Here is a 19,515-nt window from a genome sequence, read left to right as displayed (position 1 = left end):
TAAGAGCCTTTTCCTTAACGGCCCACTATAATTTAAGCCAGTTAAGAGCCTTTTCCTTGAAGACCCATTATAATTTAAGCCAGTTAAGAGCCTTTTCCTTGAAGACCCACTATAATTTGAGCCAGTTAAGAGCCTTTTCCTTGAAGACCCACTATAATTTAAGCCAGTTAAGAGCCTTTTCCTTGAAGACCCACTATGATTTAAGCCAGTTAAGAGCCTTTTCCTTGAAGACCCACTATAATTTAAGCCAGTTAAGAGCCTTTTCCTTGAAGACCCACTATAATTTAAGCCAGTTAAGAGCCTTTTCCTTGAAGACCCACTATAATTTAAGCCAGTTAAGAGCCTTTTCCTTGAAGACCCACTATGATTTAAACCAGTTAGGAGCCTTTTCCTTGAAGACCCACTATAATTTAGCCAGTTAAGAGCCTTTTCCTTGAAGACCCACTATGATTTAAGCCAGTTAAGAGCCTTTTCTTTGAAGACCCACTATGATTTAAGTCTGTTAAGAGTCTTTTCCTTAACGGACCACTATAATTTAAGCCAGTTAAGAGCCTTTTCCTTGAAGACCCACTATAATTTAAGCCAGTTAAGAGCCTTTTCCTTGAAGACCCACTATGATTTAAGCCAGTTAAGAGCCTTTTCCTTGAAGACCCACTATAATTTAAGCCAGTTAAGAGCCTTTTCCTTGAAGACCCACTATAATTTAAGTCTGTTAAGAGCCTTTTCTTTAACGGCCCACTATAATTTAAGCCAGTTAAGAGCCTTTTCCTTGAAGACCCACTATAATTTAAGCCAGTTAAGAGCCTTTTCCTTGAAGACCCACTCTGATTTAAGCCAGTTAAGAGCCTTTTCCTTGAAGACCCACTATGATTTAAGTCTGTTAAGAGTCTTTTCCTTAACGGCCCACTATAATTTAAGTCTGTTAAGAGCCTTTTCCTTGAAGACCCACTATGATTTAAACCAGTTAAGAGCCTTTTCCTTGAAGACCCACTATAATTTAAGCCAGTTAAGAGCCTTTTCCTTGAAGACCCACTATGATTTAAGCCAGTTAAGAGCCTTTTCCTTGAAGACCCACTATGATTTAAGCCAGTTAAGAGCCTTTTCCTTGAAGACCCACTATGATTTAAGCCAGTTAAGAGCCTTTTCCTTGAAGACCCACTTTGATTTAAGCCAGTTAAGAGCCTTTTCCTTGAAGATAATTTAAGCCAGTTAACAGCCTTTTCCTTGAAGACCCACTATAATTTAAGCCAGTTAAGAGCCTTTTCCTTGAAGACCCACTATAATTTAAGCCAGTTAAGAGCCTTTTCCTTGAAGACCCACTATGATTTAAGCCAGTTAAGAGCCTTTTCCTTGAAGACCCACTATAATTTAAGCCAGTTAAGAGCCTTTTCCTTGAAGACCCACTATAATTTAAGTCTGTTAGAGAGCCTTTTCCTCAGACGGCCCACTATAATTTAAGCCAGTTAAGAGCCTTTTCCTTGAAGACCCACTATAATTTAAGCCAGTTAAGAGCCTTTTCCTTGAAGACCCACTATGATTTAAACCAGTTAGGAGCCTTTTCCTTGAAGACCCACTATAATTTAGCCAGTTAAGAGCCTTTTCCTTGAAGACCCACTATGATTTAAGCCAGTTAAGAGCCTTTTCTTTGAAGACCCACTATGATTTAAACCAGTTAAGAGCCTTTTCTTTGAAGACCCACTATAATTTAAGTCTGTTAAGAGCCTTTTCCTTGAAGACCCACTATGACTTAAGCCAGTTAAGAGCCTTTTCTTTGAAGACCCACTATAATTTAAGCCAGTTAAGAGCCTTTTCCTTGAAGACCCACTATAATTTAAGCCAGTTAAGAGCCTTTTCCTTGAAGACCCACTATAATTTAAGCCAGTTAAGAGCCTTTTCCTTGAAGACCCACTATGATTTAAGCCAGTTAAGAGCCTTTTCCTTGAAGACCCACTATAATTTAAGCCAGTTAAGAGCCTTTTCCTTGAAGACCCACTATAATTTAAGTCTGTTAAGAGCCTTTTCCTTAACGGCCCACTATAATTTAAGCCAGTTAAGAGCCTTTTCCTTGAAGACCCACTATAATTTAAGCCAGTTAAGAGCCTTTTCCTTGAAGACCCACTATGATTTAAACCAGTTAGGAGCCTTTTCCTTGAAGACCCACTATAATTTAGCCAGTTAAGAGCCTTTTCCTTGAAGACCCACTATGATTTAAGCCAGTTAAGAGCCTTTTCTTTGAAGACCCACTATGATTTAAACCAGTTAAGAGCCTTTTCTTTGAAGACCCACTATAATTTAAGTCTGTTAAGAGCCTTTTCCTTGAAGACCCACTATGATTTAAGCCAGTTAAGAGCCTTTTCTTTGAAGACCCACTATAATTTAAGCCAGTTAAGAGCCTTTTCCTTGAAGACCCACTATAATTTGAGCCAGTTAAGAGCCTTTTCCTTGAAGACCCACTATAATTTAAGCCAGTTAAGAGCCTTTTCCTTGAAGACCCACTATGATTTAAGCCAGTTAAGAGCCTTTTCCTTGAAGACCCACTATAATTTAAGCCAGTTAAGAGCCTTTTCCTTGAAGACCCACTATAATTTAAGTCTGTTAAGAGCCTTTTCCTTAACGGCCCACTATAATTTAAGCCAGTTAAGAGCCTTTTCCTTGAAGACCCACTATAATTTAGCCAGTTAAGAGCCTTTTCCTTGAAGACCCACTATGATTTAAGCCAGTTAAGAGCCTTTTCTTTGAACTTGAAGACCCACTATAATTTAAGCCAGTTAAGAGCCTTTTCCTTGAAGACCCACTATAATTTAAGCCAGTTAAGAGCCTTTTCCTTGAACGGCCCACTATAATTTAAGCCAGTTAAGAGCCTTTTCCTTGAAGACCCACTATAATTTAAGCCAGTTAAGAGCCTTTTCCTTGAAGACCCACTATAATTTAAGCCAGTTAAGAGCCTTTTCCTTGAAGACCCACTATGATTTAAGCCAGTTAACAGCCTTTTCCTTGAAGACCCACTATAATTTAAGCCAGTTAAGAGCCTTTTCCTTGAAGACCCACTATAATTTAGTTAAGAGCCTTTTCCTTGAAGACCCACTATGATTTAAGCCAGTTAAGAGCCTTTTCCTTGAAGACCCACTATAATTTAAGCCAGTTAAGAGCCTTTTCCTTGAAGACCCACTATAATTTAAGTCTGTTAAGAGCCTTTTCCTTAACGGCCCACTATAATTTAAGCCAGTTAAGAGCCTTTTCCTTGAAGACCCACTATAATTTAAGCCAGTTAAGAGCCTTTTCCTTGAAGACCCACTATGATTTAAACCAGTTAGGAGCCTTTTCCTTGAAGACCCACTATAATTTAGCCAGTTAAGAGCCTTTTCCTTGAAGACCCACTATGATTTAAGCCAGTTAAGAGCCTTTTCTTTGAAGACCCACTATGATTTAAACCAGTTAAGAGCCTTTTCTTTGAAGACCCACTATAATTTAAGTCTGTTAAGAGCCTTTTCCTTGAAGACCCACTATGATTTAAGCCAGTTAAGAGCCTTTTCTTTGAAGACCCACTATAATTTAAGCCAGTTAAGAGCCTTTTCCTTGAAGACCCACTATAATTTGAGCCAGTTAAGAGCCTTTTCCTTGAAGACCCACTATAATTTAAGCCAGTTAAGAGCCTTTTCCTTGAAGACCCACTATGATTTAAGCCAGTTAAGAGCCTTTTCCTTGAAGACCCACTATAATTTAAGCCAGTTAAGAGCCTTTTCCTTGAAGACCCACTATAATTTAAGTCTGTTAAGAGCCTTTTCCTTAACGGCCCACTATAATTTAAGCCAGTTAAGAGCCTTTTCCTTGAAGACCCACTATAATTTAAGCCAGTTAAGAGCCTTTTCCTTGAAGACCCACTATGATTTAAACCAGTTAGGAGCCTTTTCCTTGAAGACCCACTATAATTTAGCCAGTTAAGAGCCTTTTCCTTGAAGACCCACTATGATTTAAGCCAGTTAAGAGCCTTTTCTTTGAAGACCCACTATGATTTAAACCAGTTAAGAGCCTTTTCTTTGAAGACCCACTATAATTTAAGTCTGTTAAGAGCCTTTTCCTTGAAGACCCACTATGACTTAAGCCAGTTAAGAGCCTTTTCTTTGAAGACCCACTATAATTTAAGCCAGTTAAGAGCCTTTTCCTTGAAGACCCACTATAATTTAAGCCAGTTAAGAGCCTTTTCCTTGAAGACCCACTATAATTTAAGCCAGTTAAGAGCCTTTTCCTTGAAGACCCACTATGATTTAAGCCAGTTAAGAGCCTTTTCCTTGAAGACCCACTATAATTTAAGCCAGTTAAGAGCCTTTTCCTTGAAGACCCACTATAATTTAAGTCTGTTAAGAGCCTTTTCTTTAACGGCCCACTATAATTTAAGCCAGTTAAGAGCCTTTTCCTTGAAGACCCACTATAATTTAAGCCAGTTAAGAGCCTTTTCCTTGAAGACCCACTCTGATTTAAGCCAGTTAAGAGCCTTTTCCTTGAAGACCCACTATGATTTAAGTCTGTTAAGAGTCTTTTCCTTAACGGCCCACTATAATTTAAGTCTGTTAAGAGCCTTTTCCTTGAAGACCCACTATGATTTAAACCAGTTAAGAGCCTTTTCCTTGAAGACCCACTATAATTTAAGCCAGTTAAGAGCCTTTTCCTTGAAGACCCACTATGATTTAAGCCAGTTAAGAGCCTTTTCCTTGAAGACCCACTATGATTTAAGCCAGTTAAGAGCCTTTTCCTTGAAGACCCACTATGATTTAAGCCAGTTAAGAGCCTTTTCCTTGAAGACCCACTATGATTTAAGCCAGTTAACAGCCTTTTCCTTGAAGACCCACTATGATTTAAGCCAGTTAAGAGCCTTTTCCTTGAAGACCCACTATAATTTAAGCCAGTTAAGAGCCTTTTCCTTGAAGACCCACTCTGATTTAAGCCAGTTAAGAGCCTTTTCCTTGAAGACCCACTATAATTTAAGTCTGTTAAGAGCCTTTTCCTTAACGGCCCACTATAATTTAAGCCAGTTAAGAGCCTTTTCCTTGAAGACCCACTATAATTTAAGCCAGTTAAGAGCCTTTTCCTTGAAGACCCACTATGATTTAAACCAGTTAGGAGCCTTTTCCTTGAAGACCCACTATAATTTAGCCAGTTAAGAGCCTTTTCCTTGAAGACCCACTATGATTTAAGCCAGTTAAGAGCCTTTTCTTTGAAGACCCACTATGATTTAAACCAGTTAAGAGCCTTTTCTTTGAAGACCCACTATAATTTAAGTCTGTTAAGAGCCTTTTCCTTGAAGACCCACTATGATTTAAGCCAGTTAAGAGCCTTTTCTTTGAAGACCCATTATAATTTAAGCCAGTTAAGAGCCTTTTCCTTGAAGACCCACTATAATTTGAGCCAGTTAAGAGCCTTTTCCTTGAAGACCCACTATAATTTAAGCCAGTTAAGAGCCTTTTCCTTGAAGACCCACTATGATTTAAGCCAGTTAAGAGCCTTTTCCTTGAAGACCCACTATAATTTAAGCCAGTTAAGAGCCTTTTCCTTGAAGACCCACTATAATTTAAGTCTGTTAAGAGCCTTTTCCTTAACGGCCCACTATAATTTAAGCCAGTTAAGAGCCTTTTCCTTGAAGACCCACTATAATTTAAGCCAGTTAAGAGCCTTTTCCTTGAAGACCCACTATGATTTAAACCAGTTAGGAGCCTTTTCCTTGAAGACCCACTATAATTTAGCCAGTTAAGAGCCTTTTCCTTGAAGACCCACTATGATTTAAGCCAGTTAAGAGCCTTTTCTTTGAAGACCCACTATGATTTAAACCAGTTAAGAGCCTTTTCTTTGAAGACCCACTATAATTTAAGTCTGTTAAGAGCCTTTTCCTTGAAGACCCACTATGACTTAAGCCAGTTAAGAGCCTTTTCTTTGAAGACCCACTATAATTTAAGCCAGTTAAGAGCCTTTTCCTTGAAGACCCACTATAATTTAAGCCAGTTAAGAGCCTTTTCCTTGAAGACCCACTATAATTTAAGCCAGTTAAGAGCCTTTTCCTTGAAGACCCACTATGATTTAAGCCAGTTAAGAGCCTTTTCCTTGAAGACCCACTATAATTTAAGCCAGTTAAGAGCCTTTTCCTTGAAGACCCACTATAATTTAAGTCTGTTAAGAGCCTTTTCTTTAACGGCCCACTATAATTTAAGCCAGTTAAGAGCCTTTTCCTTGAAGACCCACTATAATTTAAGCCAGTTAAGAGCCTTTTCCTTGAAGACCCACTCTGATTTAAGCCAGTTAAGAGCCTTTTCCTTGAAGACCCACTATGATTTAAGTCTGTTAAGAGTCTTTTCCTTAACGGCCCACTATAATTTAAGTCTGTTAAGAGCCTTTTCCTTGAAGACCCACTATGATTTAAACCAGTTAAGAGCCTTTTCCTTGAAGACCCACTATAATTTAAGCCAGTTAAGAGCCTTTTCCTTGAAGACCCACTATAATTTAAGCCAGTTAAGAGCCTTTTCCTTGAAGACCCACTATGATTTAAACCAGTTAGGAGCCTTTTCCTTGAAGACCCACTATAATTTAGCCAGTTAAGAGCCTTTTCCTTGAAGACCCACTATGATTTAAGCCAGTTAAGAGCCTTTTCTTTGAAGACCCACTATGATTTAAACCAGTTAAGAGCCTTTTCTTTGAAGACCCACTATAATTTAAGTCTGTTAAGAGCCTTTTCCTTGAAGACCCACTATGATTTAAGCCAGTTAAGAGCCTTTTCTTTGAAGACCCACTATAATTTAAGCCAGTTAAGAGCCTTTTCCTTGAAGACCCACTATAATTTGAGCCAGTTAAGAGCCTTTTCCTTGAAGACCCACTATAATTTAAGCCAGTTAAGAGCCTTTTCCTTGAAGACCCACTATGATTTAAGCCAGTTAAGAGCCTTTTCCTTGAAGACCCACTATAATTTAAGCCAGTTAAGAGCCTTTTCCTTGAAGACCCACTATAATTTAAGTCTGTTAAGAGCCTTTTCCTTAACGGCCCACTATAATTTAAGCCAGTTAAGAGCCTTTTCCTTGAAGACCCACTATGATTTAAACCAGTTAGGAGCCTTTTCCTTGAAGACCCACTATAATTTAGCCAGTTAAGAGCCTTTTCCTTGAAGACCCACTATGATTTAAGCCAGTTAAGAGCCTTTTCTTTGAAGACCCACTATGATTTAAACCAGTTAAGAGCCTTTTCTTTGAAGACCCACTATAATTTAAGTCTGTTAAGAGCCTTTTCCTTGAAGACCCACTATGACTTAAGCCAGTTAAGAGCCTTTTCTTTGAAGACCCACTATAATTTAAGCCAGTTAAGAGCCTTTTCCTTGAAGACCCACTATAATTTAAGCCAGTTAAGAGCCTTTTCCTTGAAGACCCACTATGATTTAAGCCAGTTAAGAGCCTTTTCCTTGAAGACCCACTATAATTTAAGCCAGTTAAGAGCCTTTTCCTTGAAGACCCACTATAATTTAAGTCTGTTAAGAGCCTTTTCCTTAACGGCCCACTATAATTTAAGCCAGTTAAGAGCCTTTTCCTTGAAGACCCACTATAATTTAAACCAGTTAAGAGCCTTTTCCTTGAAGACCCACTATAATTTAAGCCAGTTAAGAGCCTTTTCCTTGAAGACCCACTATAATTTAAGCCAGTTAAGAGCCTTTTCCTTGAAGACCCACTATAATTTAAGCCAGTTAAGAGCCTTTTCCTTGAAGACCCACTATAATTTAAGCCAGTTAAGAGCCTTTTCCTTGAAGACCCACTATAATTTAAGCCAGTTAAGAGCCTTTTCCTTGAAGACCCACTATAATTTAAGCCAGTTAAGAGCCTTTTCCTTGAAGACCCACTATAATTTAAGCCAGTTAACAGCCTTTTCCTTGAAGACCCACTATAATTTAAGCCAGTTAAGAGCCTTTTCCTTGAAGACCCACTATAATTTAAGCCAGTTAAGAGCCTTTTCCTTGAAGACCCACTATGATTTAAGCCAGTTAAGAGCCTTTTCCTTAACGGCCCACTATAATTTAAGCCAGTTAAGAGCCTTTTCCTTGAAGACCCACTATAATTTAAGCCAGTTAAGAGCCTTTTCCTTGAAGACCCACTATAATTTAGCCAGTTAAGAGCCTTTTCCTTGAAGACCCACTATGATTTAAGCCAGTTAAGAGCCTTTTCTTTGAAGACCCACTATGATTTAAACCAGTTAAGAGCCTTTTCTTTGAAGACCCACTATAATTTAAGTCTGTTAAGAGCCTTTTCCTTGAAGACCCACTATGATTTAAGCCAGTTAAGAGCCTTTTCTTTGAAGACCCATTATAATTTAAGCCAGTTAAGAGCCTTTTCCTTGAAGACCCACTATAATTTGAGCCAGTTAAGAGCCTTTTCCTTGAAGACCCACTATAATTTAAGCCAGTTAAGAGCCTTTTCCTTGAAGACCCACTATGATTTAAGCCAGTTAAGAGCCTTTTCCTTGAAGACCCACTATAATTTAAGCCAGTTAAGAGCCTTTTCCTTGAAGACCCACTATAATTTAAGTCTGTTAAGAGCCTTTTCCTTAACGGCCCACTATAATTTAAGCCAGTTAAGAGCCTTTTCCTTGAAGACCCACTATAATTTAAGCCAGTTAAGAGCCTTTTCCTTGAAGACCCACTATGATTTAAACCAGTTAGGAGCCTTTTCCTTGAAGACCCACTATAATTTAGCCAGTTAAGAGCCTTTTCCTTGAAGACCCACTATGATTTAAGCCAGTTAAGAGCCTTTTCTTTGAAGACCCACTATGATTTAAACCAGTTAAGAGCCTTTTCTTTGAAGACCCACTATAATTTAAGTCTGTTAAGAGCCTTTTCCTTGAAGACCCACTATGACTTAAGCCAGTTAAGAGCCTTTTCTTTGAAGACCCACTATAATTTAAGCCAGTTAAGAGCCTTTTCCTTGAAGACCCACTATAATTTAAGCCAGTTAAGAGCCTTTTCCTTGAAGACCCACTATAATTTAAGCCAGTTAAGAGCCTTTTCCTTGAAGACCCACTATGATTTAAGCCAGTTAAGAGCCTTTTCCTTGAAGACCCACTATAATTTAAGCCAGTTAAGAGCCTTTTCCTTGAAGACCCACTATAATTTAAGTCTGTTAAGAGCCTTTTCTTTAACGGCCCACTATAATTTAAGCCAGTTAAGAGCCTTTTCCTTGAAGACCCACTATAATTTAAGCCAGTTAAGAGCCTTTTCCTTGAAGACCCACTCTGATTTAAGCCAGTTAAGAGCCTTTTCCTTGAAGACCCACTATGATTTAAGTCTGTTAAGAGTCTTTTCCTTAACGGCCCACTATAATTTAAGTCTGTTAAGAGCCTTTTCCTTGAAGACCCACTATGATTTAAACCAGTTAAGAGCCTTTTCCTTGAAGACCCACTATAATTTAAGCCAGTTAAGAGCCTTTTCCTTGAAGACCCACTATGATTTAAGCCAGTTAAGAGCCTTTTCCTTGAAGACCCACTATGATTTAAGCCAGTTAAGAGCCTTTTCCTTGAAGACCCACTATGATTTAAGCCAGTTAAGAGCCTTTTCCTTGAAGACCCACTATGATTTAAGCCAGTTAAGAGCCTTTTCCTTGAAGACCCACTATGATTTAAACCAGTTAAGAGCCTTTTCCTTGAAGACCCACTATAATTTAAGCCAGTTAAGAGCCTTTTCCTTGAAGACCCACTCTGATTTAAGCCAGTTAAGAGCCTTTTCCTTGAAGACCCACTATAATTTAAGTCTGTTAAGAGCCTTTTCCTTAACGGCCCACTATAATTTAAGCCAGTTAAGAGCCTTTTCCTTGAAGACCCACTATAATTTAAGCCAGTTAAGAGCCTTTTCCTTGAAGACCCACTATGATTTAAACCAGTTAGGAGCCTTTTCCTTGAAGACCCACTATAATTTAGCCAGTTAAGAGCCTTTTCCTTGAAGACCCACTATGATTTAAGCCAGTTAAGAGCCTTTTCTTTGAAGACCCACTATGATTTAAACCAGTTAAGAGCCTTTTCTTTGAAGACCCACTATAATTTAAGTCTGTTAAGAGCCTTTTCCTTGAAGACCCACTATGATTTAAGCCAGTTAAGAGCCTTTTCTTTGAAGACCCATTATAATTTAAGCCAGTTAAGAGCCTTTTCCTTGAAGACCCACTATGATTTAAGCCAGTTAAGAGCCTTTTCCTTGAAGACCCACTATAATTTAAGCCAGTTAAGAGCCTTTTCCTTGAAGACCCACTATAATTTAAGTCTGTTAAGAGCCTTTTCCTTAATGGCCCACTATAATTTAAGCCAGTTAAGAGCCTTTTCCTTGAAGACCCACTATAATTTAAGCCAGTTAAGAGCCTTTTCCTTGAAGACCCACTATGATTTAAACCAGTTAGGAGCCTTTTCCTTGAAGACCCACTATAATTTAGCCAGTTAAGAGCCTTTTCCTTGAAGACCCACTATGATTTAAGCCAGTTAAGAGCCTTTTCTTTGAAGACCCACTATGATTTAAGCCAGTTAAGAGCCTTTTCTTTGAAGACCCACTATAATTTAAGTCTGTTAAGAGCCTTTTCCTTGAAGACCCACTATGACTTAAGCCAGTTAAGAGCCTTTTCTTTGAAGACCCACTATAATTTAAGCCAGTTAAGAGCCTTTTCCTTGAAGACCCACTATAATTTAAGCCAGTTAAGAGCCTTTTCCTTGAAGACCCACTATAATTTAAGCCAGTTAAGAGCCTTTTCCTTGAAGACCCACTATGATTTAAGCCAGTTAAGAGCCTTTTCCTTGAAGACCCACTATAATTTAAGCCAGTTAAGAGCCTTTTCCTTGAAGACCCACTATAATTTAAGTCTGTTAAGAGCCTTTTCTTTAACGGCCCACTATAATTTAAGCCAGTTAAGAGCCTTTTCCTTGAAGACCCACTATAATTTAAGCCAGTTAAGAGCCTTTTCCTTGAAGACCCACTCTGATTTAAGCCAGTTAAGAGCCTTTTCCTTGAAGACCCACTATGATTTAAGTCTGTTAAGAGTCTTTTCCTTAACGGCCCACTATAATTTAAGTCTGTTAAGAGCCTTTTCCTTGAAGACCCACTATGATTTAAACCAGTTAAGAGCCTTTTCCTTGAAGACCCACTATAATTTAAGCCAGTTAAGAGCCTTTTCCTTGAAGACCCACTATAATTTAAGCCAGTTAAGAGCCTTTTCCTTGAAGACCCACTATGATTTAAACCAGTTAGGAGCCTTTTCCTTGAAGACCCACTATAATTTAGCCAGTTAAGAGCCTTTTCCTTGAAGACCCACTATGATTTAAGCCAGTTAAGAGCCTTTTCTTTGAAGACCCACTATGATTTAAACCAGTTAAGAGCCTTTTCTTTGAAGACCCACTATAATTTAAGTCTGTTAAGAGCCTTTTCCTTGAAGACCCACTATGATTTAAGCCAGTTAAGAGCCTTTTCTTTGAAGACCCACTATAATTTAAGCCAGTTAAGAGCCTTTTCCTTGAAGACCCACTATAATTTAAGCCAGTTAAGAGCCTTTTCCTTGAAGACCCACTATAATTTAAGACAGTTAAGAGCCTTTTCCTTGAAGACCCACTATGATTTAAACCAGTTAGGAGCCTTTTCCTTGAAGACCCACTATAATTTAGCCAGTTAAGAGCCTTTTCCTTGAAGACCCACTATGATTTAAGCCAGTTAAGAGCCTTTTCTTTGAAGACCCACTATGATTTAAACCAGTTAAGAGCCTTTTCCTTGAAGACCCACTATAATTTGAGCCAGTTAAGAGCCTTTTCCTTGAAGACCCACTATAATTTAAGCCAGTTAAGAGCCTTTTCCTTGAAGACCCACTATGATTTAAGCCAGTTAAGAGCCTTTTCCTTGAAGACCCACTATAATTTAAGCCAGTTAAGAGCCTTTTCCTTGAAGACCCACTATAATTTAAGTCTGTTAAGAGCCTTTTCCTTAACGGCCCACTATAATTTAAGCCAGTTAAGAGCCTTTTCCTTGAAGACCCACTATAATTTAAACCAGTTAAGAGCCTTTTCCTTGAAGACCCACTATAATTTAAGCCAGTTAAGAGCCTTTTCCTTGAAGACCCACTATAATTTAAGCCAGTTAAGAGCCTTTTCCTTGAAGACCCACTATAATTTAAGCCAGTTAAGAGCCTTTTCCTTGAAGACCCACTATAATTTAAGCCAGTTAAGAGCCTTTTCCTTGAAGACCCACTATAATTTAAACCAGTTAAGAGCCTTTTCCTTGAAGACCCACTATAATTTAAGCCAGTTAAGAGCCTTTTCCTTGAAGACCCACTATAATTTAAGCCAGTTAACAGCCTTTTCCTTGAAGACCCACTATAATTTAAGCCAGTTAAGAGCCTTTTCCTTGAAGACCCACTATAATTTAAGCCAGTTAAGAGCCTTTTCCTTGAAGACCCACTATGATTTAAGCCCCTTAAAGTCCCATATGATTTAAGCCAGTTAAGAGCCTTTTCTTTGAAGACCCACTATAATTTAAGCCAGTTAAGAGCCTTTTCCTTGAAGACCCACTATAATTTAAGTCTGTTAAGAGCCTTTTCCTTAACGGCCCACTATAATTTAAGCCAGTTAAGAGCCTTTTCCTTGAAGACCCACTATAATTTAAGTCTGTTAAGAGCCTTTTCCTTGAAGACCCACTATCTATAATTTAAGCCAGTTAAGAGCCTTTTCCTTGAAGACCCACTATAATTTAAGCCAGTTAAGAGCCTTTTCCTTGAAGACCCACTATGATTTAACCAGTTAGGAGCCTTTTCCTTGAAGACCCACTATAATTTAGCCAGTTAAGAGCCTTTTCCTTGAAGACCCACTATGATTTAAGCCAGTTAAGAGCCTTTTCTTTGAAGACCCACTATGATTTAAGTCTGTTAAGAGTCTTTTCCTTAACGGACCACTATAATTTAAGCCAGTTAAGAGCCTTTTCCTTGAAGACCCACTATAATTTAAGCCAGTTAAGAGCCTTTTCCTTGAAGACCCACTATGATTTAAGCCAGTTAAGAGCCTTTTCCTTGAAGACCCACTATAATTTAAGCCAGTTAAGAGCCTTTTCCTTGAAGACCCACTATAATTTAAGTCTGTTAAGAGCCTTTTCTTTAACGGCCCACTATAATTTAAGCCAGTTAAGAGCCTTTTCCTTGAAGACCCACTATAATTTAAGCCAGTTAAGAGCCTTTTCCTTGAAGACCCACTCTGATTTAAGCCAGTTAAGAGCCTTTTCCTTGAAGACCCACTATGATTTAAGTCTGTTAAGAGTCTTTTCCTTAACGGCCCACTATAATTTAAGTCTGTTAAGAGCCTTTTCCTTGAAGACCCACTATGATTTAAACCAGTTAAGAGCCTTTTCCTTGAAGACCCACTATAATTTAAGCCAGTTAAGAGCCTTTTCCTTGAAGACCCACTATAATTTAAGCCAGTTAAGAGCCTTTTCCTTGAAGACCCACTATGATTTAAACCAGTTAGGAGCCTTTTCCTTGAAGACCCACTATAATTTAGCCAGTTAAGAGCCTTTTCCTTGAAGACCCACTATGATTTAAGTCTGTTAAGAGTCTTTTCCTTAACGGCCCACTATAATTTAAGTCTGTTAAGAGCCTTTTCCTTGAAGACCCACTATGATTTAAACCAGTTAAGAGCCTTTTCTTTGAAGACCCACTATAATTTAAGCCAGTTAAGAGCCTTTTCCTTGAAGACCCACTATGATTTAAGCCAGTTAAGAGCCTTTTCCTTGAAGACCCACTATGATTTAAGCCAGTTAAGAGCCTTTTCTTTGAAGACCCACTATGATTTTCAACATGTGTTTTTATGACTTAAGGTGTGGGCCTTTAAGAGATATACAGAGAGAGAGCAGGCCTGGATATCAAATGTGTAATGGGTTTTTTGATTCCTAACAGAATGAATATTCGGCTGTGTTACAGGAGGATGAGGGCGGTGAGGGCCGGTTCAGCTTCACCGCCTATGGCATGGGGCCTGCCTGCCTGCAGGCCAAAGACGGCATGGCCATCAAAGGGAACAACAACAACGCCCCGACCGCCACTGCCGGCCCTCAGGAGAAAACGGTGGAAGAGATGCGCAAGCTCTTCATCGGCCGCGCGAAGAGGATCGACACGGTCTCTCGCGTGGCTTTCCCGCTAGTCTTCCTCATTTTTAATATTTTCTACTGGCTCGTATACAAGATCATCCGAAGCACGGATGTACACCAGATGACGTAAGCAAGGGAAGAGAGAGAGTTCAATACCACGCCATCCTTCTCCCAAACCCAATACTCCTCGCTCTTCACTTGCTCACTTGCTTTTGGTGGCTATCGCCTTGGCAAAGGTAACTTATCAATATTTGTTATTTTATTTTATTTTCCCCCCTCTTTTCAACCTGAATAATCCGGACCAGTGCAATAGCAATGCAGTAAAATGCATGATATATGAATGTGGCAATATATTTACAAAACGATAAAGAAGTAAATGTTAAGACTTTTACCGATACATCCAAGAACTTGGGAATTTATGATAACTGAGAATTTAAAAAGAAAGTTCTTCTAAGAAGTGTTGGTTTTATTTTCGCAACTCAAAGAAGACAGACACTGCATTATAAAGACGAAGAAGAAGAAAGTTGGGGAAACATACAGCACTGTAATATACTATATATCTATCATATATTTAAAAACTGTTATTTCTTCGAAAAGGCAGATGTCTGGATGGAACACGAGGGATGGATTTTAAAAGGATACTAAGACGATTTAGTGTTTCCGTTAATAAAGTGATGCAAGGATCGTGTGTCCTATATATCTCAATTAGCTTCAATGTGTTTTGCAAGCACTTATCAACGCTCCCTGAGCCCTCAACAAAAAACTGAGATTTCATGTGGTTGATGCTGCTATCAACTATATGAAGGAAACTTGATGAGTGTGGGGGGGGGGAGTGAAAATAGTATTCTATTGTTTCTAACCGCTGTGATCAACGTGTTCCTCTATCTGTCCTTAACTTTATTTCTCAATTGCATATCGTTTTTAATTTACGTGTCAAGTATATATCATGTTGCTGTAATCAGCTCAAGCTCTTCTTGGGAGCTCAAGCTCTTCTTGGGAACTCTAAATTCTAAAGGGACATTTGCCATCATTCACATATCCTCATTATTGCATTCATTCATTCATTTATCCATGTGCTTTTTATAAGGATTTGGTTCTTAAATCAAAATATGATTCATTAAAAGTGAATCTACACTGGAAAATCTTCTTCTTAAAAAAAAAAATCCAGATTCTTCCTGATCATTTCATTGAAGCTCTACTGTTAACATTTGTTTAGTTCCTTTCATAGCGTATTACCCAGTTACGGTAAGATACCCAGCAGGCGACGGAGAAAAATGTAGTGAGTTAAGATTAATACAAGAAAACACCTACTGTACCTTAACAATTATTACCATTAATATATTTACACACATTAATAATGTAGCTAAAAAAACATATGCATTATTGTCATCCTTTACTAAATATGCCTAAAAGATATTCACTCAAAATCATGGAAAATAGTTTGATACATTAACATCAATGATTAACACAATGTTTTCATTGGTGTATAATGCAGTACATGTTATAGTTCACAATACTACAGTATACTGTGAAATTGATTGATTAATACATTTATTCAACTAGTCAGTGGCTTGATTTAAGATACTGAAATCCATTACTTCTCACCAGGCTTTTCTATGCAATAATTAATATATGCAATTATTTTTTAATTAGCTTTACCATTTACAAAACATTATCATGAATCTGTTTGAACTTGTGTGCCATCAAGTCTTTTAATTTAAGACATCACAGATCACAGTGTTCATATTTCCAATGGTGGACATGCATACAAACATACACGAGGCCTTCATATCTACACCCCCAAGCATAATGTAAACTATTCACCCTCCTAGGCCCATCATTCTAAACACATTCATATTCAACAACAAGCAGGCCAAGCTACAGTGGCTTTTCATATTGCATATTTAAGACTTTCTGCTCTCTGTAGCCCCACCTCTGGTACATTGTTTACCTAGCCAAAAGTGCTGTCACCAAGCCCCATAAATAAAGACTAGACTACTGCTACCACAGGAAGTATGGCCTGCGACACATCGTCATGGATGGGAGACTCGGACACAGTTGAAATAAACACTTGTCGAGTGAGTTTTTGCATTTAACTTTAATGCCAAATGTTATTTTCCTCTACTTGGGTTTTTATTCCAAACCAAATAAGTATTTTGTTAACCTATGATCATTGCCTTCCTGGTTCGGTTTTGACTATGATGTCATAAGGGGATAGATGCCAGAACACCTTGGCAACAGATATTATGGACTGGTTCAGGATATTGTTTAGGTTTAGTTGTCGTAACTTAAATTGATTCAGTTCTTTCCATTGACTTCCCCGTGTGTGGATAACGTGCTTCCATTTCTTTTTTGTGGTAATATAATACTATTCAATTAACAATATTATATATTTTGATATGAAACTTTTTCTGCTTCTTCATCCCTGTTTTTTTTTTTCTTCTTCTTGAAAAGTGTAATCCGTTACTTTAACAGGTCATAGATTTTCGAATGTGTTAATGATAGTTTGAGGTAGTTTGATGTTTGAGGCTTGATGGACTTGCACAAGAGATTATAACAATATTTTACATTTCGGTCAACTATTTCTTCAATTCATATTATCTTCCAGTAATTCATATTACCTTCCAGTTGAGGCAGTATTTGTCAAAACATATGTGTGTTTTCTAACAGACACAGTCCATGGGTAAATTGATTTGAAGGTCTATGTTTTTGTAGTAGTGTTGTTTTATCCCAGCAAATTAACTTTTCTACATGGGGCATACTTATGTTAATTTATAATGTTATGCTTTACCCAACACTATGCATTTATAAAAGTTAATTGTTAGAATGGGGTTAAAACATATTGGCCATTTAAAATATCAGCACAGTAATCAATGTTTTGAAAGTGCTGAATGATTTGTTGATAGATACAATATTTATTTGTTGGCTGTAATATTTCAGTACAGAATTTGACCATGAATCTTTCCTCAGTTTTGACTTCCTCAACCAAAAATATCCATTAAATAAAATGCTATCCAGTGTTGAATATGCAACAAACTAGGAACTAGTCATATCATATACCTCCACTCAACCACCATGATATTCACTCATCCATTCAATAGTGATGGATTGAACTCTATGCCCTGACCATGTGAAGGATCACTGCACTTGGGAAAATGCTATATGAATTTATTGTAACCAATTGCTTATTAAGGTGCATTATTACTAGCGACCTGTCCAGGGCGTGTACTTGTACATCAAGCTGCCTCATGCTACAGAAACAGGAGATAGGCTCCAGGGTTGGGGTCAATTCCAATTTAAATTGAATTTTAATTCAATTCAGAATCGACCTGGAATTTGAATTGAATACATGGGAAATGAATAGGCAGAAATAATTGAATTGGAATTGAATTTCTGGAATTGACACTGACCCTGATAGGCTCCTGCCCTACGGGACAAGGGGCAGGGGCTCGGACAAGGCTTACTTTGTTAATTATGTTATTCAAGATGGAAATGACACTTACTGCTCTGACTAGACAACTTCAACAAGGTCTAACGTATTCTAGAACACTGACACATTCTAGAACAAGAATTGTATGTTTAACTTAATTGCTCAGCAGATCAATGTTCAAAGTATGGAAGTGGTAGGAATGTTTACTGGTGGGGAAAACTCCATTGAACAGATAGGACTTCCTACCCTTCATATCAACCTGACCTATCATAATGTCAAATATTATTGACAATGAAGGAAGTTCATATAATATTTGGCATATAGGACAGTGCAATATGAACATTTTTAAAGTATGAAATTCAACTAGCATGTTATGATTTGTTAGTAATTGCTGATAACAACAGCTGTTTGATTCTGTTTATTGTATTTTTAATATATCAGATGCCCTGGTTGTGGTGACGCACTCACCACCCAGTGATAGAGATGGACAGAAATAACCAGTCATGAACTGAACTGTACACAAAAATGGAAACGTTTCTATTTATGTATTTTTATTCATTTTTAGCACAAGTTGGAATGGCCTTAATTTAGTTTTACTTGCTTAAATATTGTGTATTGGCACAAAGTGCACATCTTAATTTGCTAATTACAGTTATGATAATAATCCAAGAGTGCACTTCAGAAGAAGGAAAAAAGTTCAGCAAATCCTTTTTTTTTTTATTCAAATGTGAAAACACTGAATATTTTGCATGCATATAATTACAATGGCAGATATTTTGGGCTTGTACAAAAATGTTAGCAATTTGAAGAAAAAAAGGAATGTACAATTTCTGCTGTAAATGTATATAACTAAATATTTATTGAAATATGTCATTATAAGTAATTCTAATTACAATTAAAGGTTTTCTGAACAAAAATCTCTTTACCTTTTTTTGAAAGAATTGTCAAGAGTTGGACTATTGCTTTCTGTTACAAAGCTCAAGGATCTGTGTATAATCATAAAAAGTATAAAAAATGTCAAACAATAAATTATGTCCGTAGGTTGTTGTATTCATTCTATCGCTAACTAGCAAAAAGCCCTTGAGGAGACAATTATTTCTCTCTTCACTTTATGATTGAATTAGGCTTGCTATAATTGACTTTAAAAAACATGTTACATAAATGGTACTCATTTTAAAAATTAAATACAAATTGTCATTATTACCATTTGTAAGGTCATATTCCTAAGATTCAGTGGCCTTAAGGTAAATTCGCACACAACGGAGATGGAAGGTACAGTAGCAGTGTTTCAATGTCGTCTTTCGCCACAAAAGGAGCGGCTCCTCCGGCGTTCCTTCCGCAGCCGTGGGGGGGCAGTGTTGTCACTTCGTTCCTTGATCTGATCTATAGGTTCTATAGGCTATTCATCAAAGCGGCCTATTTTTCATTGATAACCAAATTGTAATCTCAGCAACTGTTCAAACAGTAAACCAAAACATCAAGAATCCACCGAAAAAGGTATTTTGTTTACAAGTATAGACGGATTAGTTAACAACATCACGAAAATTATGCACACGCTTCAATGGGGAAAAGGTCCGTGTGCTGTTGTGATTCTGGAAGGCAAGATATCTAGCAAAAATGACAAGAAGCTGAGAGATTTTTTTCTCCCAGCGCTGCTAACGACAATTTTGGTCCGCTCATACAGGAGTAAAAAAGGCACAGTGCACTAGTTTTTTTCTTAAAAAAATATATATATACACTACTGTTTTTTTATGGAATATCTACATAGGCGACAGAGGCCCATTATCAGAAACCATCACACCTGTGTTCCAATGGCACGTTGTGTTAGCTAATCCAAGTTTATCATTATAAAAGGCTAATTGATCATTAGAAAAACCTTTCGCAATTATGTTAGCACAGCTGAAAACTGTATTTCTGATTAAATAAGCAATACAACTGGCCTTCTTTAGACTAGTTCAGTATCTGGAGCATCAGC

The 19,515-nt window shown here is 37.6% G+C and overlaps 1 protein-coding gene across 12 annotated transcripts in view; it reads left to right on the top strand.

The window, feature by feature from the left end:
• LOC139574805 (glycine receptor subunit alphaZ1) overlaps positions 1-18,457 on the top strand; it is a 96,897-nt gene extending 78,440 nt beyond the window's left edge. For 6 of the 12 annotated variants that reach the window (XM_071399706.1, XM_071399695.1, XM_071399702.1 and 3 more), the window contains one exon: positions 13,947-18,457. In XM_071399706.1, the coding sequence (XP_071255807.1) occupies positions 13,947-14,240 (294 nt within the window). In that variant the 3' untranslated portion in view covers positions 14,241-18,457. Of the gene's footprint in view, positions 1-13,922 lie in introns of all 12 variants that reach the window. The other 6 variants (XM_071399698.1, XM_071399694.1, XM_071399700.1 and 3 more) reach the window with 1 other exon arrangement.
• The last annotated feature ends 1,058 nt before the right edge of the window (positions 18,458-19,515 follow it).

The sequence above is a fragment of the Salvelinus alpinus genome, chromosome 4, assembly GCF_045679555.1.
Source record: "Salvelinus alpinus chromosome 4, SLU_Salpinus.1, whole genome shotgun sequence".
In the NCBI taxonomy this organism is placed as follows: domain Eukaryota; kingdom Metazoa; phylum Chordata; class Actinopteri; order Salmoniformes; family Salmonidae; genus Salvelinus; species Salvelinus alpinus.
This window is presented reverse-complemented; position numbering and strand designations above follow the sequence as displayed.